General features: G+C 32.5%; 9 protein-coding genes across 9 annotated transcripts; 4 read left to right on the forward strand and 5 right to left on the reverse strand.

Moving 5' to 3' along the window:
* Window positions 1-539: 539 nt before the first annotated feature.
* On the forward strand, window positions 540-1406 carry PPL_07307 (uncharacterized protein; the record flags this gene model as incomplete). The annotated part of the gene is made up of 3 exons (XM_020578144.1): window positions 540-641; window positions 750-837; window positions 1231-1406. The coding sequence occupies 3 exons, from the start codon at window positions 540-542 to the stop codon at window positions 1404-1406; spliced, it is 366 nt and encodes a 121-aa protein (XP_020432592.1).
* A 550-nt stretch (window positions 1407-1956) lies between these two features.
* Window positions 1957-3357, reverse strand: PPL_07308 (isocitrate lyase family protein; the record flags this gene model as incomplete). Its single annotated transcript, XM_020578145.1, has 1 exon — window positions 1957-3357. One exon carries the CDS (start codon window positions 3355-3357, stop codon window positions 1957-1959), a length of 1401 nt encoding a protein of 466 aa, XP_020432593.1.
* A 648-nt stretch (window positions 3358-4005) lies between these two features.
* Window positions 4006-9025, forward strand: PPL_07309 (NOT2/NOT3/NOT5 family protein; the record flags this gene model as incomplete). Its single annotated transcript, XM_020578146.1, has 8 exons — window positions 4006-4024; window positions 5374-5432; window positions 6248-6278; window positions 6397-6629; window positions 6796-7158; window positions 7305-8253; window positions 8313-8640; window positions 8713-9025. 8 exons carry the CDS (start codon window positions 4006-4008, stop codon window positions 9023-9025), a joined length of 2295 nt encoding a protein of 764 aa, XP_020432594.1.
* Window positions 9026-9286: 261 nt separating this feature from the next.
* On the reverse strand, window positions 9287-11229 carry PPL_07310 (uncharacterized protein; the record flags this gene model as incomplete). Its single annotated transcript, XM_020578147.1, has 5 exons — window positions 9287-9518; window positions 9585-9739; window positions 9826-10737; window positions 10808-11000; window positions 11072-11229. The coding sequence occupies 5 exons, from the start codon at window positions 11227-11229 to the stop codon at window positions 9287-9289; spliced, it is 1650 nt and encodes a 549-aa protein (XP_020432595.1).
* A 2162-nt stretch (window positions 11230-13391) lies between these two features.
* PPL_07311 (putative protein serine/threonine kinase) lies at window positions 13392-15904 on the forward strand (the record flags this gene model as incomplete). The annotated part of the gene is made up of 4 exons (XM_020578148.1): window positions 13392-13501; window positions 13855-14180; window positions 14252-14627; window positions 14743-15904. 4 exons carry the CDS (start codon window positions 13392-13394, stop codon window positions 15902-15904), a joined length of 1974 nt encoding a protein of 657 aa, XP_020432596.1.
* A 215-nt stretch (window positions 15905-16119) lies between these two features.
* On the reverse strand, window positions 16120-18825 carry dhkK (histidine kinase; the record flags this gene model as incomplete). The annotated part of the gene is made up of 2 exons (XM_020578149.1): window positions 16120-18476; window positions 18546-18825. The coding sequence occupies 2 exons, from the start codon at window positions 18823-18825 to the stop codon at window positions 16120-16122; spliced, it is 2637 nt and encodes an 878-aa protein (XP_020432597.1).
* A 2067-nt stretch (window positions 18826-20892) lies between these two features.
* Window positions 20893-22837, forward strand: PPL_07313 (UPF0027 family protein; the record flags this gene model as incomplete). The annotated part of the gene is made up of 3 exons (XM_020578150.1): window positions 20893-20988; window positions 21043-21081; window positions 21416-22837. The coding sequence occupies 3 exons, from the start codon at window positions 20893-20895 to the stop codon at window positions 22835-22837; spliced, it is 1557 nt and encodes a 518-aa protein (XP_020432598.1).
* Window positions 22838-22963: 126 nt separating this feature from the next.
* On the reverse strand, window positions 22964-23503 carry PPL_07314 (uncharacterized protein; the record flags this gene model as incomplete). Its single annotated transcript, XM_020578151.1, has 2 exons — window positions 22964-23012; window positions 23223-23503. The coding sequence occupies 2 exons, from the start codon at window positions 23501-23503 to the stop codon at window positions 22964-22966; spliced, it is 330 nt and encodes a 109-aa protein (XP_020432599.1).
* Window positions 23504-23780: 277 nt separating this feature from the next.
* Window positions 23781-25811, reverse strand: ngap (C2 domain-containing protein; the record flags this gene model as incomplete). The annotated part of the gene is made up of 4 exons (XM_020578152.1): window positions 23781-23996; window positions 24089-24846; window positions 24913-25163; window positions 25261-25811. The coding sequence occupies 4 exons, from the start codon at window positions 25809-25811 to the stop codon at window positions 23781-23783; spliced, it is 1776 nt and encodes a 591-aa protein (XP_020432600.1).
* Between the last annotated feature and the right edge of the window lie 672 nt (window positions 25812-26483).

The following is a 26483-nucleotide window of genomic DNA, read 5'->3' on the forward strand; positions in this document are numbered from 1 at the left end:
AATATAGAAATTTAAACGTTTTAGTGGATATTATTGTAGTGCAGTTTGGTGTAAACAGCAATAATTCAAATTGAGATTTATTATTATTGCTGTTTCATTAATGGATTCTCTCTATTATTAAAACCACACCTTGACAAAAAACGAACAAAAAAAAAAAATAAAAAAGAAATAAAAAAAATCATTCAAATTTTTTACTTTTTTTGAATTTCCTTGTTTTCTGTGTGTTACATTTGCTGCTCCAATTAGTTGTATTAATAAGTTAGAACTGTGTTTTTTTTTTTGTTTTTATTATTTTTATTTTTATTTTTCATTTTCATTTTTAAAAGTTTAAGTTTTTTATTAAACAAAAAATAAAAACAGCAAGGCAGACATAATAAGAAAAGAATAGAATCATAGGAAATATATAGGACCGACATTCATTCATTCATTCACATCAGTAACCATTAATTTTTTATTATACACATTTTTTGTAAAAAATCAATTTCACAAATAATAAATATAATATATATAGATAGATAGATAGATATAATAAATATAACATGTCGAAAGATGTTAAAGTTGTAGTATTGGGACTTAGTTCTGTAGGAAAGAGTTGTTTAGTACATAGGTTCATTTCAAATCAATTCGAACATACTGTTATGGTAAGTTAAGACAATTATCTACTGCTTCATTTCATTGTCATTTCAAAGATTATCTTTTTTCTTAATGTTTTTAATAATAATATTGATTTATCTTTTGAAAAATAATAGACTGTAGGTGGTGCCTATTCAGCTAAAAAAGTTAGTGTAGGAAATAACACAGAAGTTTTATTAGGAATTTGGGATACTGCTGGAACTGGTATGATGTTTTAATTCAAACTTTACTTTAATGTAGAAACTAACCAAATATAAATTTGATTTCGAATCAATAATATAGAACGATATGAAGCGGTAAATAGATCATATTATAGAAGAGCTAGGGCTGCCATTTTATGTTATGATTTGACAAACTCTGCATCATTGGATAAAGTTAATTTTTGGATAGAGGAACTGACTCAGAATGAACCGAATATCGATATTTATATTGTAGGAACAAAATGTAGGTTTTATCTCTTTTCTGTTGTGTTTTCATCATCATCAAAAACAAATAGTAACTAATCTCTCCTAATTTCAATTGGAATCGATAATCAAGTGGATTTAATTAGAGACGGAACGAAACGAGCAATCAGTCAACAGGAAATCGATATTATAGCAGAGAAATTCAATGCAGTGGCCATCTTTGAAACATCTTCGAAAACAGGAGAAGGTGTTCAAGAGCTACTACAATCGATCGCTGATAATTTTTATAGAAAATATCCCAATGAAGTCAATGGTGATCAATCAGGTGTAAATATGTCAAATAATCAAAAGAAATCAACTTGTTGTTAAATAATAATAATAATAATAGTACATTTTCCAAAATCATTTCAACTTTTTAATATAATATAACATAACATAACAAACAATATAATAATACAATAAGTAAAACTTGAGTAGTAACGATAAGTGGAGAGAGTTTTTCTATCCGTTGGATAATTGAAAAAAGTATCATCACCAACTACACTTTACAAATATTTCAATCAATCAAACAAATCAATCAACCAATCATATCATTTTTATTTAAAATTTAAAACAAAACAAAACAAAAACATATAAACTTAAAAGAAGAAGAAGAAAAGTTATACATCTTTTCTTTTCTTTTTTTTTTTACTTTTAATATCCTTACAATCAAAAAATATCGATATGATTTTTCAGATCTTTTTTTTTTTTGTTTCAATAAGTTATTATTTATAAATTTATTATTTAATAAAACAAAAGAAGAGAGAGTAGAGGTAAAGGAGGGTGTAGGTATATGATTATTATCTATATTATATATTAATTATGTTTTGTTATTATCATATGATATTGGGTTGGTTTATGATTTATTTTTTTTTTTTCTTTAAACTTGTGCGGTTGTGGAGTGATGTCCGTTGGATGGTTGTTCAACTTTCTTTTTCTTGTGAGATTCTACGTGGTGTTCGTCGAATTGTTCTTCCTCGGTTGAACCGACCAGTGCAAGTGTCGATGATTTACCACCAGAGATAACCTGTGAAACGTTGTCAAAGTAACCGGTACCGACTTCACGTTGGTGACGAGTGGCAGTGTATCCCATCTTCTCCAGTGAGAACTCCTTCTCTTGGAGCTTGACGTAGGCAGTCATACCCTTTGATACGTATTCGTGTGCCAATTCGAACATCGAGAGATTCAAAGCGTGGAAACCAGCGAGTGTAATAAATTGGAATTTGTAACCGAGCTTACTGAGATCCTGTTGGAAGGTGGCGATCTGCTCCGACGACAAGTGTTGCTTCCAGTGGAACGATGGCGAGCAGTTGTAGGCGAGCAACTTTCCTGGGTATTTAGCGTGGATTCCTTCAGCGAATTTCTTGGCGAGCTCAATGTTTGGAGTGGAAGTTTCCATCCAGAGTAGATCGGCGTATGGGGCGTAGGCGAGGGCACGGTCAATGGCAACTTCGATACCCTTGTTCACCTCAAAGTAACCCTCGATGGTTCTCTTTCCATTCAGGTGCTTCTTGTCTCTTGAGTCAATGTCGGTAGTCAAGAGGTTGGCACCGAGCGAATCGGTTCTGGCAACGATAATGGTTGGGGTACCCATGACGTCGGCAGCCAAACGAGCGGCGGTAAGTGTTCTAATGTGTTGGCTGGTTGGAATACAGACTTTTCCACCCATGTGACCGCACTTCTTCTCAGAGGCGAGCTGGTCCTCCCAGTGGACACCAGAGGCACCGGCTTCAATCATGCTCTTCATGAGCTCAAAGGCGTTCAAAGGACCACCGAAACCGGCTTCAGCATCGGCAACGATTGGAGTTGGCAAGTAGCTGTGTTCCAAGTTTCCTTCGCTCCATTCGATTTGATCACGACGTCTCAGGGCATTGTTGATTCTTCTGACCAGCTCTGGAACACTGTTTACGGCGTACAACGACTGATCTGGATACATCTGACCGGAGGTGTTGTTGTCGGCGGCAGTCTGCCAACCACTCAAATAGATTGACTTTAGTCCGGAGCGAACCATCTGCACGGCTTGGTTACCGGTGAGCGAACCCAATGCCGGAACAAAGCTGTTCTTATCGTTCAACATCTCCCAAAGCTTCTCGGCACCCTTGTGGGCAATGGTGTATTCCTCTCTGAACGATCCACGAAGACGGACGACCTCCTCTGCAGTGTAATCACGTTGGACACCCTTCCATCTTGGATTGGTATCCCACTCCTTCTGCAACAACTTGGCTTCTTCTCTCATTCTATCTTTAATCAACTGAGTATTGTTTTTGCTATCCATTTCCATGACTTTATATATATATGTTAAAAATTAATATTAATATTTAAAAGAAAGATAATTGAATGTACGTATTATTGTTTTATGGTTATTTTTTCGAAATTTAGAAATTACTGGATTTAGGTTGGATTGTTGAAATAATGAAATTTAAATAAATGGATATTTATACAAAAATATTGTTGTGGATGGAAAGAAAATCAAATCCTACTAAAAATTTTATTAAACAAAACAAAAAAAAAAGAAGAGTATACAAGAAACAATAATATTTATCAAATTAATGTAATTTAATAATATAGATTAAATTCTAGACGATTAAAATAATAATCAAATACTTGAAATGATGATGTTGTATATATGTTTGCAATTTTTTTGAATAAAGAAAAAAACATTTTTTGTTATTGAATGGGTTTGGAAAGAGATTATATTGTAGGTAGTCCACTCCACTTCGGTCAAACCACAAAGTTTTACATTAGATTTAGAGGTTGAGTGTAGTAGTAGTAGTTGCTAGTACATTTACTTTGATCATTTGACTGAGAAACAACCAAGCAACTATCCAACAACAATAACAACAACAACCAATACTAATGACAACAACAACTTACCAAATTTGGATTATTTATTAAAAATAATATTTATTTCTTTTAAATAAAATAAAAAATGAATAATAATAATAATAGTAATAAGACAAGATGAATATAGTAAAATTATTGTTTTTATTATTTTACGCTATTGTGTATACAAACTAATAATAAAACAACAACAACTACAAACCAAATGAATTTATATTTGATGCAAATGATTTTAAATTGAATTCAATTATTATTAATAAAATGTAATGAAATGTATTAGTTTTGGTTTTTGATTCTTTCTGAATAAAATTGATGGTACGTGGAGGAGTGAGTAGGTAGTCGAACATTGTTAATGCTGGTTTTGTTATATGATGATATGAATGATAATACAATCTACAAAATAGAAAAACTACATCACCAACACACACACACACACACTAAACTATTTCCCCCACACTGAATCCAACAATACACTGAAAAAAAACACACATTTCACCACCACAAAAACTCACTCTTCATCTCTACCCAATACTATTAGCAATCTACTACTATAACAAAACAAAAATGTTGTTTAATTTCATTTTTTTCATCTCATTTCATTGTATTTGAGCGATACTTAAATTAAACATTCGTGTGTTTTGGGGAGGAATAAGAATAGAGGAGTTTAATATTTGAAAAAGAAAAAAATCAAAATTCCATGTACATTTTATGAGTATTTTTTGTAAAACATATAGAAAAACTACAAAATAATTACTTTTGATAATTTTTATTATCAATTATTTATCAAATTTGTTATTTATTTCTTTCAAAATTCTAAATTTACTTACTTTTATAAAGTTTTTTTAAATGTATGTGTACAAATATTTGAAATTGAAATTGAAATTTATTAGGTAAAAATGATAATAATTAATTATTAATATTATTAATGATAATATATATATAATTTAAATATACAAAAAGATTATTTTATTTGTTTGATTTGGAATTTGAATACAGAGTTAATAAATGGAATTAAAGTTGTTGAGGTCCTCACTATAAATAGAATTCCATTTGAAAAAAAAAACTTGTAAAATGAATGCTTAATTTATGATTAATAGCTTTTTTCAAAGATAAATATCTAAATGTGACATTATATTTCTTCTTTTGGATTGCAATGTCCACACAAAACTTTATTAGATGGTTCAATTTCAGTGTGTTTAACAAAAAAAAACAATGTGTTTTATTTTGAAATTTCGGGCACTTGAAAAAAAATTCAATCATTGATTTACTTTTTTGGGCAAACTGCATAAAATTACATTAATCTACAAGAAACAAAGTAAAAAGGTACTCCTATTACTCTTTAGGACAATATTAATAATTATATAAACTTGATTCAAATTTATTTATTCCGAATATTTTGTGTAGAAAAAAAAAAACAAAAATATTTTAATTTGATTTAATTTTGTTTTTAATAAAGATAAAATCAATCATGGCATGTTATGTTTCATTCTATTTTGTAAAAATAAACGGCAATTTGTAAATTATCAATCCTATCTTTTTTTTGTTTTTCGATTTTGAACCGTGAACCCATGGTGTAATAATCGTTTCAATTAAGTATAGTTCCCACTTGTCTACTTCCTTCTCCATTTTGAAATTGACATCAATTTAAGACTAATTAGTAAATTTAGAATTAAATCTCCATTGGAAATTTGACATTTACCATTATTTTTGAATCAATTCAAAAACAAACTTATTTATTAAAAATTATTTACAATTATTATCATGATTTTTATATCCCCATCATAATAATAATACAGATACAACTTTTGTTCTACAAATAAATATTAATGAATGATTGATTACAAGATATTTCCTTTTTTGATATTATATTTTATTTTATTTTGTTTTGTTTTGTTTTTTTTTTTTAGTTTTTAAATACTTTAATGTTTAAAAAAATTTAACTATTAAGATTACTATCTTTTATTACTTAATTCATTTTTATATTTAATAAATGTAATGAATTTAATGATCATCACCCAATATGAATGACTTTCAAAAAAAAAAAAAAAAAATTAACAAAAAAAAAAAAAAAAAACAAATATTTAAATAAATTAAAGTTCAAACATCAATTGTCTGTGAATTATTTGATTTATTGTTAGAATAATCACAAAATGAATGTGAGGAAACTTCAAGGTAGGTACTTACAAAACAACAAGTGCACTTTTGTTGATCTTCTTCTTTGCAACTAGATTACAATCAAATTTATTATAAATATTTATATAAATATATATATATAATTGATCATAATCACCTTTTTTTTATATTATAATTATAATATAATATTTATATAGAATTCAATGGTCAATTACTCTATAGTTAGATGTAGATTGTTAGATAATTAGTTTATTAGTTAGATAGAAAGAAATCAACATTAGATAGATAGATGATTGAATTTAGCTAATATATATATTAATATATCATTTATAACTATAAACTGTAGGTGAAATCGACAAGACACTAAAGAAGGTGGCAGAAGGTGTTGTAGAATTCGATGCTATTCTGAAAAAGGTGTATGCTGCCACAAGTTCAAATCAAAAAGATAAATATGAAGGTGATCTGAAAAAGGAAATAAAGAAACTACAGCGTTATAGAGATCAAATAAAGAATTGGTTAACAAATAATGAAGTAAAGAATAAATCATCGCTATTGGAATATAGGAAATTAGTTGAACAGGTAAATTTCAATCAATCATCAAAAAAAAAAAAAAAGAATGGAATAATAATAATAATTATACTGATTCATTTCATTACAATTATAATTTATATTTATTGGTTATAATATATAATAATAATCTTTTCAAATTCAATCAATTAATCAATTAATCAATCAAATCAATTAGAAAATGGAACAATTTAAAGCGTGTGAAAAAGAAACAAAGACAAAAGCATACTCTAAAGAAGGATTGGGACAAACACCGAAGGATAACGATGCGAAAATACAGGTTAGATATTGGGCAGGCAAAGCAATCAGTAGTCTAAAGTCGCAGATCGAAAGTTTCGAAACCGATATAGAGAACATACCCGTTAGAAAGAGAAAGACAGAGTCGTCCAAAGTGGAATCCATACAAAAGTATCTGGAACACCACAGATACCATCTGCGTGCACTCGAACTACTAAGACGTGCAATGGAAAACGACAAGATCCCCGCTGAGGAAATAGAAAAGATAAAAGACAGTGTAGAATATTATATCGATAACTATGAGGTAAGATAATACAATATGTTCATTCTATTCTTTCTTTATTCTCAATAGTATATCCGCATCCGGGGGCATTCGCTTCGTGTTTCATTCAATTATTAACCAACTAACTCTACACTATCATATCATTTAATATAATAAACTACAAACAGGATGAAAACAATGAAGAACCAGAAGAAATATATAGTGGATTCAATTTGAAGATATCGACTACCAGTTCGGGAGATGACGACCTGGATCTGTCGATGGACGAGAGCGACGACGATGATATTGGACTTTCGTCGGATTCCGATGAGAATGAGAATGGAGATAGTGGAAATGGTGGAGATGACGAGAGCAGTAGCGGTAGTAATATTGTGACGCCGTCGGCAACTCAATCGTCGTCACCAACGATCGCGCCACTACCAACACCCAGCGCGTCCACTCCGACTGCCACCGCATCGACAACTGCCACCGCCAACAAACCAACAAGCCAGAATCAACCAAATCCATCGCCATCACTGACATCTTCATCATCGTCCACCAACATCAACAATCCCGCCAACAAAATCGAGAGAATCTCGTCGCCACCCGCTGTCAATATTAGTTCGAACAACAACAACCATCCAAATACACAAACTATCTCCTCTTCTTCTTCCAGCACAACTCAGCCACAAAACTCGAGAAATTCAACACCTTCACCAACATTCTCGTCTGTAACTAAATCAAATATCAAAGCTACTCCAGAGTCGTCCACTGCAGGAACCGCCAGCGGAAACAACAGTAAACCCGTTGGTCATCAACCACCACCACAACAACAACAACCAAATCCACAATTGTCAACACCACCACAACAACCACAACCAAATCCACAACAACCATATCCACAACCTAATATTAATTTACCAGGCAATCTGCCCATGGCCCAACGATTGCAGATGCATCAGCAACAAGTCACTGCTGCCGCCCATATACAACAACAGATGGCAGCACAACAACAAGCTGCCGCCGCCGCTCAACAACAACAACAACAGCAACAACAACAACAACAATTTAACATGCGAAACCCAAGAGGTGTTGTACAACAATATCCTTATCAACTTAAAGATGATTTAGATAGTGGTAAGCAAACAGATATTTACTAAATCTAATAACACATTACTAATATTATTATCTATCAGTTAAAGATTCACTTGGACAAATGAATTTATTGAAATCGAATTCTCCTCCACATGGATCATCACCATCGCCACCCGGAATCGGAGGTGAGAGTGCCGATGACATTAAGAATAATGAAACATTTGATACTAGCTCCAATTTGTATCCAGGAACTTTGGCAGAGTTGTCGTCGGCTACGATGTCGAGAATCCAGAATGAGACAAACGGTGGTGTCGGTGTTGGTTTTGTTGGTCACGGCCAGGCCGATCCTTCAGCCACAAAAATGCACTCCTCTCAAAACTACGAGGAGAATCTCTCGATCACTCGTGTCATGATGGAAACCAGCTTCAAGTATGTGCCCGAATACAAGGACTACGAACGTCAACAACCGTACCTGCCCAAGAACCCCAAACAAACTCCTAGTTACTACCCACCCATCCCACTGCCGATCTTTGACCAGCCTGCCATCTTTGAAAAGTTTGAAATCGATCCACTCTTTTTTATCTTTTACTTCAAGCAGGGCACCTATCAGCAGTTCTTGGCGGCACGCGAACTCAAGAAGCAGGGTTGGCGTTACCACAAGAAGTATCTAACATGGTTCCGCAGACACGAAGAGCCAAAGGAAATCACAAACGACTACGAGCAAGGTACCTATGTCTATTTCGATTACGAAACCGGTTGGTGTCAAAGAAAGAAAACTGAATTCACATTTGAATATAGATTCCTCGAGGAATAATTCAAACAAACAAAACATCATCACAATCAAAGTCTAAAGAAAAAATCAAAAAAACAACAACAAAAACCAGATCCATATTAAAACCAACCAAATCAGTCTCTTCGCGTCAACCACCACTTGGCTGTGGGACATTCCACCACCAAAAATAAAAAAATAATAAAACAAAATATTTAAACTCAAATATATATATATATTAATATATGCAAATAATTGATTTATTTATGAAATATTCATGAATTAGACAATAAATAATCAGTTTATTTAGTTGCAAGTCGGTCCAGATCCACCCATATTGCATTTGCATGATAGAACCTGGCCTCTTTCATTTATTGTAGCAATACCATTGTAACATTCACCAGTGACACCGAGTACTTTTGCAACATCGGTTGTATTCTCTTGGAAAATTGTGTAGTAGTAGGATGGAATTGGGTTGGTGACATTCACAATATTATAACTGTAGATTGCTTCGTAATTGAATGTATATGATTGTTCCCTATATTTAAAAGGTTAGAAGTGAAATACTCACAAACTATTAATTGTTATAATATACAATACATACATACTACTCTTTGAATCAATGAAAAGTCCACCTTTTAATGAATCTGGAGGTGTTTGAAAGAATAATCCTCCGGCAATATTCTTGGCACTGTTATACCAAAATGATGATTGATTCAAGTTGATAAATACCGATTGATTATACTTTTGGACAACACTCTTTAAATAAAGTTTGAAGGTTATTGTATAAGTAATGAATTTTATATATATAGTGACACCATTTCATTAAAGTAGATATGACTTACGATTGCACCACCATCACCATGGGCAAAGTTGTTGTAGAAATTAGAGTTTGTTATGATTATCTCTTGTGGAATGTTTCCATTGGCGACATAGATGGCACCTCCATTGTAACCAGAGTTACTATTGAATTCAGTGCTCCTTATATATATGCTACCGAGTCCAGCATTGATTGCACCACCAAATCCAAGACCACCTCCAAACTCTGCCAGATTGCCAGTGAAACTAGAGTCAACGACAATTAAACCACTGCTATTAGGTCGGTCCAAAGAGTACTTGTAGATTGCACCGCCATTCAATGCAGAGTTGTTTAGGAACTGTGAATTCTCAGTGATTATTTGATTTAAACTAAAGATTGCTCCACCTATCTGCGCGTTGTTGCCGCTAAATATAGTGTTACTGATGTAGCTTTTCTCAATAACTGCTATAGCACCACCGTTGTCAGCTGCATCATTATTTGCAAATATCGAATGTTGGACATATAGGAACTGGTTAGAACGGAGTGCTCCACCATCTTGGTAGGCATAGTTATTGGAGAACAATGAGTTGTAAACATAGATCTTATTGGCATCTACTACACCTCCATTGACTCCGGCCTCGTTGAAGTTAAAGTCAGAGTTACTAATATTGACAACTCCATTGAGTGCATAGATGGAGCCACCACTTCCCGTAGAAAATCCGCCATTCAATACAGAGTTTCTTATCTCATTGTAGTTTGCTTCTGAATAGAGAAATCCTCCGGTTTCATTGGCGCTACACACTTTGGAGTGAACATCGTTCAGAATTACACTGGTGTCATATCTCTCTGTTACTATCTCAATACAACCTCCATTTCCAAGAGTTTGACATGAAATAAATGTGATACCATTGAATATCAAATCAATTGGAGTTTCGATTTGTAAACTAATAAATTGATTCTAAAATTTTATAAATGGATTGTTAATATTCTAATAGATATATCTATAATATTCTTTGAAAATTACATACAGAACAATTAAAAGTGACACTATTGATTGAAGTGAATGAGAGAGTTCCACTTATTTGAAGTGCATTCGAAGGTAATACACTTGGACAGGCAGTATCGGTGTAATCGCCACTTGGAATTAATATTTCAAATTTTGAAAATTCTTTGGAATAACTATTAAAATTTTCAATACAATAAACAATTTTCGGACATGATCTAGATATAAAAAGAAAGAATATTAGTATTTAATGTCTTGAAGAAATTTCATAATTCATTTTGATAATTACAAAGAAGTTGCATTTTCAACAACACACTGAGATAATTGTGTATTAATAGTGCATGTAATTAAATCGTTGCTAGATGAAGAAGAAATCGCTATCTTTTTTGAAGATGAAAGATGAATTGTAAATACAAATAATAAAAACAATATTTTATAGCCTGTCATTATTATTACTATTAAACTATGATAAAGAGAATAAAATTTGAAATTTCTATCTCATCTTTTATCTACATAAATAAAAGATCTTATCACAAGGAATCTTTGTAAATATAATAAGATCTAATAATATCTTAAATAATTAGATTTTGTAAAATTTATTTTGTAAAAACAAAATAAAAACAATGGTTAAAGTGTAAATTAATATATTAAACAAAAAAGTATCAAGATTAATAACTTGATTATTACAATGATTTTATTTTTACTTTAAAATAACATTATTTGTATAGTGTTTCGATGTGCTTCTCTAAAATTCTAAAGGATCTACGAGTGTGATAATCACCTTAAAAATGTACAGATTGACAATGAATCATAAATCCATTTGAAGATTTATTAATATTCTTTTGAAGATACTACTATTACTAAATATCCATAATTTAAAATAAAGAAAACAATAATATTTGTTTTTCTATTATTTATTTAAGAGAAGCGAAAATCTAGATTATTATAGTAGCATTGTAAAGGATAGTACAGGATAATGAGGATATCCAATAAGAAAGTTCAATAAGAAAAGTCAAAGTAATTTAAAAACGAAAAAGTGGATGTGACTACTAACCAAAGTTGGTGAGAACTCATGAAGAGCCACAATGATTGAAATACAATTCAATCTAGAGTTATAACAATATTTTTAGACTCTTTTGATTACTGTTTTTTTTTTTTTTTATTAATATTATTTGTACTGTACCGGATATTATTTTTATTTATTTTATATGTATTTTATTTTTATTATTTTATTTTTGGCGAAGATAGACACAAAAAATTTTTTTTATATTTTTTCTTGTTTATTTTTATGAAAAAATCGATAAATCTCGAGTATTTTTGACTCAACCACTCGAATCAATTTTTAGTTTTTTAGGTTCGAAATTTTTGATCATCAAAAATTCCCGTTCTCCATAAAAAAAAAACTAAAAAATATTAAAAAATAAATAAAATGAAATAAAAAAAAAAAAAGGTTTTTGCGTCACCACTATGAAAAGAGGCTTTGATTCTCTTGTAGTTTGTTTTTTTTTGTTAACACATAGTAAGCAGAGATATAGAAAGGAAAGAGAAAACATATTCTACAACAAATAAAAAAATAAAAACAAATATCCTATAAAAACAAACAATCAAATAAACAATTATAAACAAACACACAAATCATAAAACAAAAAAACCTATAATTATTTAGATATCTATATATATATTAAAATCGATCGTTTTTATAATTATATAGCTATCTTTTTAGAAAAAAAAACAAAAAACAAAGTAATTTGGTTTCTCTTTCCTTCTTTCAGAGTTTGCCAATCTTTTTAGTTCGTTCTCTGCTTCTACTTTGACGTCGCATCATAACAACTCAAAACCCGCTCATCATCAGTTACTACTACTCACTTTCTCACTTTTCTCAAAACAACACAAAAACCGATCCACGCTCAACTTTTAATCCTATTTATCTATATAATATTTATAATATAATATATTTATTTAGAGTTAAAGATTAGATTGTCAACATTTCGAGGAGAGATATAGAATTTTAAAATAAATAAACAAAAAAGCATCAACATCATCAACAACAACAACTTCATCCATCACCTCTACATCAAATAAAATCTTAACTTACCCACACACCCACATTCACACATTGAACAAACAAAGCTCAGTGTCTGACACCCCAACAATCTTCATTCATATTTTTAAAAAAAAAAAGTTAAATAACAACAAACCCACAAAAAAAAAAAAAAAGAAAGCTCCTAACTAAACTAACTAAAACAAATAACATTAACAATTATTAAAATCTACTGCTATAGAGTTTAATATTTATTCTTGATTATTTTATTAGTTATAGACAAACATCATTCATTCACCCACAACCAAAACCAATCACAAAAACAACGAATATAATCATCAATAATTATAAAATTCTATAATTAAGTCAGTAGTTTTGTATCGACCTTCAGGTTGTTTTAGCAACTTGATTGAATTCCATTTTCACCAATTATTACTTTAAAGTATTTTTTCAAAAAAAAAAAAAAAACAACTTTATTATAATAATAAAATAACCATATAACAAATAACATAAAATAAAATAACAATACAATCAAATCAATCAAATAATCATAAAATAAATAATAATAATGCCATCATCAAGTACAAAAAATAATATTAGTGGTGACAGTTTGTTCCTAAGTAAAGCAATCAATGAATCCTATCATGTTTTAGCGAAGATCGGTGAAGGTATTTCAGGGTATGTATAAAATGTTTATATTCACTATTCATTTCCATCTGTTATCTTTCTCTCGTCATAGCACCATCAACTTCCAGTTTCACCACCAACAACATCAACGCTCGTTAAAAAACAAAAACCAAAAAACACTCAACTCGTTGAAAATTTTTTGTAAATTAAAATCGCTTTTTTTTTTTTTTTGACAACTTGGAATTTTTGTTTTTTTATTTTTTCACAAAAAATCATTCAAATAATCAAATGATTATTTTCCGATCTTTGTGTGCACGATTTTTTATTTTAAAATCATTTATTTTAAAATAATAATAGTAATTAATAAATTTGGTTTTTTTTTTTAATTTTTAAAAACAAAATAGATCTGTATATCAAGCAATTAAACGTGATACAAATGAAATTGTAGCTTTAAAGAATTTCAAAGCTGGATTGGATAGTGATCGTGCGTCCAAGGAAGAGTGCACTTTGCTCATGCAACTGAAGCATATTCCACATATCACTCCAATCATCGACATCATTTCTACGCCCCACGAGTATAATATTGTATTTCCATATTTCGAACATGACCTCTCTGGACTCCTAAGTGAACATCGTTTCTCAATTCCCCAAGTAAAGTGTTATTTCAAACAATTGCTTCAAGGAATTAATGAGATTCACAAGAGTGGAGTAATGCATCGTGATATCAAAGGTAAATAATAGTTTATTATTAATATGGAAATCCAAAAAATAACTAATTTTTTTTTTATTTAATTTTTTTAGCTGCCAATATTTTAGTGAATAACAAAGGATTTTTATTCATTGGTGATCTTGGTACTGCTACTTCCTATGTGAAAAGATCGGTGTTCTCCAGTCAGGTTGTCACTCTTTGGTATCGTGCACCAGAGTTGTTACTAGGCGCCGTCCACTATGGTCCCGAAGTTGACATGTGGTCCATCGGTTGTGTTTTGATTGAATTGGTTACCTCCAGAAATTTCTTGCCAGGCAATAGCGAGCAACAGCAGATTGAGGCCATCAGTAAACTCTGTGGAACTCCAACTGAATCGGTATGGCCTGGTGTTTCCTCACTGCCAAACTACAGTTGGTTGCAACCAATCAACCAAGTTTACCCAAGTCGCTTGAGAACTGTATTTAAAAAGTATGAATTTGAATTTGATCAACACTGTGATTGTGCACAATTCCCGATTTGTTTTTTACTAAACATTGTTTCTATTTCAAATTGATTCCACCACTATTTTTCAACAAAACAACAGCTTTACAGATGATTTCATTGAGTTACTCGAAGGATTGCTCACTCTTAATCCAAAGAAACGTTGGACAGCTGAACAAGCTCTGCGCTCGCCATTCTTTACAAATGAACCATTACCTTTTGAACCAGAGAAAATGCCTGGATATCAACCAATTCACGTATTGGAAGCAATTCAAAAGAGAATGCAACAAAAGAATACTCAACCAGCTCCACAACCACAACCAGAGAAACAACAACCACAACAACTACAACAAGAGAAACAACAGCCACAACAACAACAACCACAACAAGAGAAACAACAACCACCACAATTACAACAAATTCCACCACTTTTCAAACCAAATCAAATCAATATAAATAACCAAAGTATCCGACTACCAACCAACTCAACACCAACTCTTAGCACCAACAAACCATTACCAACCAACCAACAAAAACCAACTCAATTCCAAAAACCATCTGCCAACGTTAACAAACAATTAACAAACCTGAGTCAAAGCAGTAATAACATTAATATTACCAATAATAACAACGAAATCAAGACAATCAACAACAACGAAATTGCAATTAAGAATGCACCACAACAAACTTTAGCTCAAACAAAACCCACAGTATCAACACCAGCACCAACAACCACCGTCGCCACACCAACTGTTGTTCCAACACCAGCACCAACAACCACCGTCGCCACACCATCTGTTGTTCCACTTGTGAACCAACAACCACCAGTAGTACAACAACAACAAACTACTACAACACCAATAGTATCAGTACAAACACCAGAAGATACCACTCAACTACTATCACCAAACAACAACAACAAAACAAACATGTTGAAGAGATCGCTCGACTTGGTCAATGACATCAGAAATTATTGTACCAGTGACAGCGATGAAAGTGATTATGAAGAGATTGAATGTGATGAGAGTGATTATTTCAGCGATGACGATGACGAAGACGATTTCACTGCCGAAGACGAGAGTGAACTCGAGTTCTACACTATTCGTCAACTTCCAACATTCAGCAACACCGTTGGAATGTTAGCACCAACTCCAACCGATGCCTCTGGCAATCCAATCAATCCTTTCTTACAACCACCAAAGAAGCAAAGAACCACCTCTTCGTTTTCTTCGACTCTCAGCAGAATTGACATTCCAATTCACTAAAGGTGGCAGCCTTTCAACCAAAACAATCAAACAAAAACATACCAATATTTTATTGGATGGCGTCAGTATTTAATTCTATTGATTCCAACCAGTTTTTTCGAAAATAGAGGAAATAAATAATTATTTATACAATGATTTTTATTGGTTTTTTGTTTTTGCCTGCATTGCTTTTATACACAACAAGCACTACCGTTGGCCAACAACCGTTCTTTTATTTATTTCAAAGACATTTGATTTATCATTGTCTTTTGTCGTTGCAGTTGATTCATCTCTCGTCTATATTTCTCTTTGAATTCGATTGCCATTTCAATGGCAGTTCTAAGCTCACCAATTTGGAACGGTTTGGAAATGAACCAATTCATTCCATTATCGAAACAACGCTTCTTGTCGGTTGACATGGTATTGGCTGTCAATCCACAAATAAAAATTGGAAATCGCATTGGCCATATTTTGGCAGTCTCCATTTGCCTGATGGTATAGGAACACCGCAGACCATCGAGTATTGGCATTTGAAAGTCCATGAATATCAAATCGTATTGATGATTCTCTAGGTTCGACAGTACTTCATTTCCATTCGAAGCGACATCTGCTTTGATTCCGAGTTTCTCAAGGAATTTGACAGCAACACGCTGGTTGATAACATTGTCTTCCGCTACCAATACTTTAATTTCGCCGTTGGTATAGATTGTTGATGAATCTGCCACCATAGGATTGGCGTGCTCCTCCATCTCACTTCCAACATTCAGAGGTAGAATGAACCAGAAAGTCGAACCTCCATGCTGATTATTGTATACTCCAATCTCACCACGCATCAACTTGACGAGCTTGGCACAAAGATATAGTCCAAGTCCACTTCCACCATATTTTCTGCTGTCAGATGGGTCCGCCTGTACAAATGCTTCAAAGATTTTCTGGTGTGACTCTGGTGGAACCCCTATTCCGGTGTCTTGCACACGGAAACAAACATTGTATTCGTCGCTCTTGAAAGTGATCTTCTCTGCATCATCCTCTATCAGATCGATGATGATTTTAACAACTCCTTCCGGTGTGAATTTGATTGCATTACCAGTGAGATTCATCAGTACCTGGAGAATACGACCTGTATCTCCAAAGAGAACTGGAGGGACATTGTCCGCCACTTCATATTGCAATCGTAAGTTGTGCTCCTTGGCTTGTGCTGCCAAGACCTGACAGATCTCATGAGCCATATCTTTCACTCTGAATCCAATGTTCTCGACAACCATCTGATTGGCTTCCAGTTTACTGAGATCTAGAATATCATTGACCAAACGCAACAAGATATCACCACAGGACTTGACAGACTTGGCCATTTGCTTCTCTTCGGGTGGTAGTGAAAGAGAATCTCTTAAAAGTGTAGCCATTCCTATCAATCCATTGAGCGGAGTACGAATTTCATGTGACATTGTTGCCAAGAATTCCTGTCTGGCTTGGTATGCCTCGACCGCAGCATCTTTAGCAACCGTCAGTTGAAGATTCTTTGTCTTGGTCTCGCGGTGTGCTTCATCAATAAAATATTGATAGCACAGAGTGAAAGACATCGTAATCAACACCAGTGTAACATCAATAATGAAGTTCATGTGAGATCGAATGGTTATCGTTGGAATACCATCTACATATTCATATCCCAAGAGGTTTGCAATGAAGAACAACAATAGAATGATAAGCACAACGAATGACCACTGAACTGATGCTCTTCTACCAATGACCAAAGCCGATACAATTGGAAGCGTGGACATTAGCAAACGAAGCGTTGACTGATGCCCACCTGTATAATAGGAATTCATTGTCAGCGCAAAACACAAAGTAAAACAAAGCATATGACCTGGATAATGAGTGGATCCAGTCTTTCGCAGAACGAAAAGAGATGATGCAGTCATAGGTAAAGATAGTATTGCCATCATCGCCGGTTCTTTCAGTCCGGAAAGTAAAAAGAATATAATCCAAGATGGAATAAAGCTGACAACAGTGAAACAAAATCCAATACACAGCTTTGCTTTGTAGAGATCTTGTGATTTAATTTGTTTCTCTCCCAAAATAAACCTGCAAACCGAGTTGAAGCTATATTTAAGTCGAGAGTTTTCTTCGTTCTCCTGGTGATTGCTAATCTGTTGTTCGACCCTGGTGTCTTTCGGAATACTATAGGACTTGAAACAAGGTGATGGTAAGTGAATTGCTCCACTCTTTAGGAAATGTGATGAATCTGCTGCCGCTGATAAAGATTGTACTGTAGTCGTAGTGGTTGTCGTAGTGGTTGTCGTTTGGTCAATAATATTAAAATGATTCGTTGAAATATTTGTCGTCGGGTGTGCGTTTAAATTTGATAAAGTTGTAGTGGTCGTAAATGTTTTATGATGTGGTTGTTTATTCATTGGCTGTGGTTGTTGTGGTTGTTGTTGCTGCTGTTGATTTAAATAATTTACATTGTTGTTTTTATTATGAATATTATGAATAACGTGACTGACTTGATTCTTAGGGTTATGAATAATGTCATCTAAAATTGAATTTTGTTGCATTCTTCCATATTGATAATAATCATCTGTTTCATAACAAACTGGAAATAAAATAATAATAATTCATTAGAAAAAATAAGATAGTGTTTTAACCATTTTTAAATAGTTACCATTATTCTTTGAAAGAAAGTAATCGTAGATGGAATTATAGAATATCTTGAAACTTGATTTGATAGAGTTGTATAATTCTGATGATTTCGAGGGCTGTATTGATTTGGTTGGGCATTGCGTTGAGTATTGATATCCAGTCATATCAGAAGGTGAGTTGAATAGATTGATTACATGTGTTGGTTTCGATGGGAGAAATGAAGAGAATGGCGATAGATTGGTTTGTTGAGGTGAAGTAGTCTGAGAACCATAATTTCTTTTATAAGGCATCGTTGGTTTCATTGTTCAACATCAACTTAGTTGGTGTCATAAAACTGTAACTGTTACTACTTTTATTATTAGTGTGTGTAATCTGGTTTTAAAGTTTAACTTTATTAAAAATAATCTATGAATTGACTAAACATTTGAATTTAATAAAGTTATCTAAATTTATTATTTTGTTTTGGTTTAACTTTTGTAGTTTGGTTAGTTATAATTTGGAAGAGTTTAACAATAAGTTTGTTTGTTTGTTTGTTTTTGTTTTTGTTTTTGTTTTGTTTTTTATTTCAAAAATCTATTTAGTCAAGGTTATATTGATCAAAATCTGAATCAACATTGTGATTGAGTGTGTGTGTGTTTAATAAACCACTCAATCTATTAAAAACACCTTAGCTAAAGTGGTCTTTGAAATATAGTACCCACATATATAGTGCAAGTACCACAAATTATCAAAGAAAATTTTGAAATTCATCAGATGACCATTTTTTTTAATCTTTTTGGTGCTTACCTTTTTTAAACTTTTGACAAATGATCAGATTAAAACTGACACAAAAAAGATTGATTAAAATAAATATTGAAAGAAAAAAAAAAGATTTCTAAACTGTTATTATTACTATAGTGATTTTAAAATTATAAAATTTCTATGTATGTTGGGTTGCTGGAAATTAATTATTTATCTTTTTTCTATACTCTTACTTTATTAACTTTTTACTGAAAATTAATTTAATTTTTATTTATTTATTTAGAAAAGTTGTTGTTGTTGTTGGTTATTTTGGAAAAACAATATTATTGTTCAAAATGCAAAAGAGTTTGATAAATCTTAAAAAGAGTGATAGGATAATTAGAAAAAAGAATATAAAAAAATAAACATTAACTAAACCAAGTTAATTTAAATGAATTAAACAAAGCTTGATTAAATTAATTTAGAGAGGTGTGTGTGTGTTTAGTGGTGGTTTTAATTAAAAAAAAATCAATATAATTGGAGTGATAAGTTTTGATTTTAATATGATGATGTTATTTATGCAAAGTAGTACTTTTTTAACAATATAAACTCTTATTGCTATTTAAAACAATAAATAAATAAATTTATTGATTCATTAATTCATACAATCGAATTAAATTGAATTCTGAATTCATTTCATTTCATTAGATTACACAACAATATTATTATTTTTATATAAAAATTTCCATACATTTTTTTTTTTTCAGCACGCACCAAGCAGCTGCTTTGACAAACAAACTGACCTTTATGTCAGTGCAAAAAAAAAAAAATAACATATTTGTTTAATTTTTAAAAAAACTACTACCAAAAATAAAATTAATAAATCCTTTTCCACCAATTGACAATTAAATTTACCAACCAAAAAAGGGGTGAGCACACACGTGTGGTTTTGAAAAAGAAAAACAACAATGTAAGATTATATTACTGTATTGGGTGGGTGCTCTATCGGTGTCTCTATATTTTGATATCAAAATAGTTTAATGCTGATTCATCTATCAATGCTAGTATTATCTTTCTTTGGATCTACCTAAAATAACCTTGTTTTGGACTTTGAACTTGTAGATCAATGTAAAAACAATAATATAGGAACAACAACAACAATAACCAAATAAATAAATATAAAACAATCATAACACCATACCACTTTTGATTATTAATTAGAATTATCTTTTTACATATCTATCATTCATTTATCTCTACTGCTACTACAATCATATAATATAAAAAGCAAACAGTTAATTAACCACACACACCAATATTGCATAATTAATTAAGCTTTATTTTTTATGTGTGTGATAAAAAATTAAGATAATCTTGGTTTTTTCTGCAAAAAAAAATAATAAAAATAAATGGGAATGAATGTTTTTTCAATAGCAATAACAGCAGCATCAGCATAGCATCAATATATCTATCAGTCAGTCATCCATAAATAAATAGATTCAATATCTATCAATCGCCTAAATTTTATTTATTTATTTTAAAAAGAGTCAAAAGATTATTTGATCAGCACATATTATAATATAACCTTTCACAGAGTAACAGACAACAACAACAACAACAACAATAACAACTCAGATAGATAACTAAAGATGGCTTCAAGAAGTTTCGATGATGATAAACGTTTCATTGAGCGTATTGACAAAGTTAGATATAGAATTAAAAAGGGTTTTGTACCTGATATGAATGTATGTTATATTATATCATTTATGTTATCAATCATCAGATCAATTCAAATATAGTGTTTTCGTCAAGATTTAATTAGATGTATAGTTAGAAATGTGTGTTAGAGAGTGTGTATTATCATGTTTGTGTGTTTGTTCAGTACTCATTTTAGTAATAATAGTGATAGTGGTGGTTGTTATGTATCATGGGGTTGAATAAACTTTGTTTTTATTATATACAAACTGCTTCTTCTTTTTAATACTATTATGTAGATAAGATTGACAATATCATATTTTCATTAAATTACTTTATATGTATGAAAAATAGATTTGTAGTAATGAGTTGATATCTACAATCAAAATTGTGTGTTGTTAATTTATTGTTATTTAGCGTAAACACTCAGTTAATCAATGAAATAATTAACATATTAACATTCAATTATATTATTAGGTTGATGGTATGATTTATGTGAATGATAGTATTAAAGATTTGATATTTGAAGAGTTAGAACAACATTGTACACATGGAAGTGGTGGATTTCTTCCAGCGGTTAAACAGATTGCCAATGTAGCCAGTTTGCCTGGAATCGTTGGCCACTCACTTGGTATGCCAGATATTCACAGTGGATATGGATTCTCCATTGGAAATGTAGCTGCTTTTGACACAGAGAATCCGAAATCAATCGTTTCACCCGGTGGTGTAGGTTTCGATATTAATTGCGGTGTTCGTTTGCTCCGTACCAATCTGACAGAGAAAGATATCGATCCCATAAAAGAAACGTTGTGCCAATCGTTGTTTGATCACATTCCAGTCGGTGTGGGATCGAAGGGTGTCATCCCGATGGGTACGAAGGCGCTGGATGCAGCATTGGAACTCGGTTTGGATTGGTCGTTGCGTGAGGGATACGCGTGGGTCGAAGACAAGGAGCATTGCGAGGAGTACGGAAGAATGTTGAATGCCGATCCATCGAAGGTTACGGAGCGTGCAAAGAAGCGTGGACTTCCACAACTCGGAACTCTCGGTGCCGGTAACCATTATCTTGAGGTACAGGTTGTCGATGAGATTTTCAATCCTTCGGCCGCCAAGAAGATGGGTGTCGACCAAATCGGTCAAATTTGTATTATGATTCATTCGGGTAGTCGTGGACTTGGACATCAGGTGGCTACTGACGCGCTCACAGGCATGGAGAAAGCAATGGCAAGAGATAAGATTCAGATCAACGATAAACAACTTGCATGTGCACATATCAATTCACAGGAGGGACAGGATTATCTGGCTGGTATGGCTGCTGCTGCCAATTTCGCTTGGGTTAACAGACAGAGTATGACGTTTTTGGCGAGACAAACCTTTGCCAAAGCATTTAATTCGTCGCCAGACGATCTAGACATGCACGTAATCTATGATGTATCACATAATATCGCGAAATTCGAGGAACACGTTGTTGATGGCAGACCAAAGAAATTGTTGGTTCACAGGAAGGGTGCAACACGTGCATTCCCACCACACCACCCTTTGATTCCAGTAGACTATCAATTCACAGGACAACCGGTATTGATCGGTGGAACTATGGGTACCTCCAGTTATGTACTCACCGGTACAGACATTGGAATGCGTGAAACATTTGGTTCGACATGTCATGGTGCAGGTCGTTCATGCTCAAGAAACAAGTCACGTAATAACCTTTCATATCAAGACGTATTGACAAATCTGAGGGACAAAGGAATCAGTATTAGAATTGCATCTCCAAAATTGATTATGGAGGAAGCACCAGAATCTTACAAAGATGTTACTCAAGTCATTGAAACTTGCCACACCGCCGGTATCTCACAAAAATCATTTAAATTAAGACCAATTGCTGTAATTAAAGGATAAATACTATAATACCAATTGGTATAATAAAAAAATAACATTTTCATTGTATAATTATTAGATGAATATTTTGGAATTATTTGAAATAACTAACGGATTCATCTATTTTAATCTACATGAATAATATTTCTATGATCCTTTTGTTTCAAAAGTGGCTTCAATTATCAAATGCGAACAACTTTGGAAAAAAAAAAAAAACAATTGTTTTATTATTTTATTTGTTAATTTATAATTATTATTTTGTTGGTTGGTTGATCAGTTGTTTGATTGATTTGGTTGTTAGTCAAATGTAGTAAACTCTGACTATTGACTATTTATATTTACATTATTGTTTTTTTCTTTTTTCTTTTTTTAAAAAAAAAAAAGTTTTTGTTATTAAATTTGTTACAATGAAGAAGCTGTAATAACTTCCATTTCTAGTTTTGCTAATATAATTTCAAGTTGGTTCATCGTTTCGATTTGTTCTTTGATATTTCTTTCGTTTACCTCTTGCCACATGTCGTCCTTTTGCTTTATCAGTTGACGGTGAAGACAAGCCAGTTCCTTTTCTAGAGAGATTGGATTGAGGAGTTCACCCGCCGGACAATTCGCTGGTACCTGAGCCAATGAATCTATAAAACCCCTCATGTTGACCATGTTATCCAATACAAACTTGTTCATATCACGCATAAAATCCTCCTTGTATTCGCCGAGCTCCACAAGATTCGCCAGATTCTGAAGTGTTTTCGCAATGAGAATGAGTGAACGTGTTGTCTTTATTCCCGGATGGTCTGGCATCAGCTCAAAGAGCTTCGGTGCCAAAATGGATGGACAGAAAAATCGCAAAAATATGAAACCAGAAACCGCTGTGTAACGGGTGACTTCGTCGGCTGGATATCGAAGGTGTACCTTGGTCTGGATGGCTCGGAACACCTCTCGCAGAGGACCGGGACACTGATCTACGGAACTAAAGATGGCCTGTGTCATCTTCTTGACCCATGACAACAGATTCTTTGAATTCTTCTTGGCGTCTTCGCCTTTTTCCAACTTGGTTGGATCGATCTCGCACGATTTCTTCGATGTGTAAATCTTTTTGATGAGTGGACCAATCGTATTGAGCAAATAGGGCAGTCCAACCAGCTTCATATAGAGATCCAGTGATTTGGTAGCAAGCGAATTGCCTCTGAAAATGATATCGGGATTGTCGGTGGTGTCTATTTCCTGGTCGGTCAGACTCTTCAGCAGATCAACGCATTTATTTGTCTTTTCAAATACACGAATCAGATTGTTGGCAATGGCTTCGCGTTGCTTGGAAATATTGCCAAGTATTTGAATACCAACCATCTTTGGATCCTGTATCAACTCCAATAGTGGAGTGTATGAATCCACCGGCAACACCACCTCCTCAGAGTACTTCAGCTTTAGACGCACGTCACCCAATCGATTCTCTGCTGTCTGACGCGGATACAGACACAGCCATATATCCGATGGTTTCTCAGTGTCGATATGAGACGCCATAACAATTCCCTGGCCCAGAATAACTGGCTCCCAGCCCTCGGTAGGACTGAGATTGCCACCGCCGCCACTTGAACTCAACGAACACGTAGAGGAAGTGTCCGAGAAGGCCGGCGAGTTCATTCCGCTGGCACCACCCGCACTGCCACTTCCGCCACTCGTTGGTGGACTCTGCGAGCCAACACTCGACTGTGATCTTAGCTTCTCTGGTGACTTTGAAATCAAATGATCCAACGACGTGATAGAACGTGATCTCGAATTCTGAGTCAACAATGAATTCTCTGTAAACAGAGGTTTTGGCTCGTAACGCCACAACATGAAATTGATACAATCGATCGACTCTGTCAACTCTCTTGAAACACCTGTATTCAACGCAGTATACCATGAAACACCGTCCTCATCAATGATAATATCACCTTTCTTTGAACGAACTGACCAATTTATATAGGGAGTACCAATTTCAGCTCCACTCTTTTCTCCATTCGAACTTGATGGCATTAAATTTCTACCATATAAAACTGTTATTTAACAAAAAAAATTAATATTATTCAATAATCACACGCAAATTTGTTGAAATGACTTACCTTTCCATGAAATATGACCTGGTATTGATGGATCTGCTAATGAAATAGGTTTGAAATCAATGAGTATTTGCATTTGTGGTACTTTCTTTGATGATGTAGGTGGTTGTAGTGGGAACCATAGTTCTCTTTCCTTTTGATCCTTCAGTGTATTGATTGGAATAATAACCTTTCCTATAAACTCATCGTTTGTGTATTTCTTGTCGTCAATGATCGATACCACCAATTTCTCTGAACTTGAATCTTGTACTTCGCTAGATATTGTTGTTGTTGTTGTTGAAATCAATCAGTTATTTATCCCTTTTTTTGGATTTCAAGTAATCAAGTTTAATTTATAAATTATATACATACAGTGAGAACTCTTCACACCAAAATGGATTTAATTTCTTTGGAATGGTACGTGTACGATGTTTTTGTTTCTCTAGTTGTACTATGCAGTAGGGATCGGTCGTATCTGAAAAGGTCATGAGATTTGGCGATGAAATTTCGGTGAGAAGCGATTGCGCTCTCTTGAATGACTTGTTGTTGTTGTTCTTGGTTTGCTCCTTCTTTCTGAGTCGTGCCTCTGGAAGTCCGCGTGCCTCAAACACTTTTACAATAATATTACAATCACGTGTTTTATGTTGTTTCAAAAAGTTATCGTGTGGCGATGTCGGTGGTGATACAAAACTTGTTGTTTGTCTATTAGTATTGCTACTATTACTACCAACTTCATCTTGTCCAACTACAACTACTACATCTGATAATTGTTGTTGTTGTTGTTGTTGTTGTTGTTCTAAATCAGGTGATGATAATGACGATGGTAATGGTACTGATGGTGATTGCTCTGGTTCTTCTACCAACTCCACTTGATGATCTTTCAAATCGATCAAAGGTTGCTGCTGTAATGTTAAACTATTCATTTATAATCAATCAATTTTGAGTAGTGTAAATAATAATGATATATATATATATATATTTTAATATTATTTTAATTTTATTTTTTAATAACTTACGCAGACATCTTTGTAAATCTATATCATAAATATATATAAAATATAAATATTATTATTAATATTATTATTACTATATATAATAAAAAATCTATAAATATACTAATAAATGGAAATTATTAATAAAATATAAATAAATAACTATTTAAAGAAAATAAAGTGGAAAAAATAAAAATAAAATAGAAATTGATTGTTTGTTGTTGTTGTAGATTTGATGTAATAGTTTAGTGGTTTTGTTTTTTTTTTTTTTTGGTAATATGATGTGTTTGTTTGAATATGTTGTGTTTCAAACTTGTACTTTTTACTATTATTACTATTAATAATGTTAGTTGTTATTGCTAACTATGATGATGATGATGATGTTATTACACAAATAATATCGAAAAACTATTTATTATCTTTTTTTAAAAATATAAAATAATATAGATAGATAAAAGATAATAACTAAAACAATTACTATTATTATTATTTTATTACAAGCAAATTATTATAATTTATATTATTTTTTTTTTATAGAATTCTATAGTTGAAAAAAGTATAGTTTTTTTTTGTTTGGAAACAAGCAAAAATTAATAGTCTTGA

This window comes from Heterostelium album, assembly GCF_000004825.1.
Source record: "Heterostelium album PN500 unplaced genomic scaffold PPL_scaffold6, whole genome shotgun sequence".
Taxonomy (NCBI): domain Eukaryota; phylum Evosea; class Eumycetozoa; order Acytosteliales; family Acytosteliaceae; genus Heterostelium; species Heterostelium album.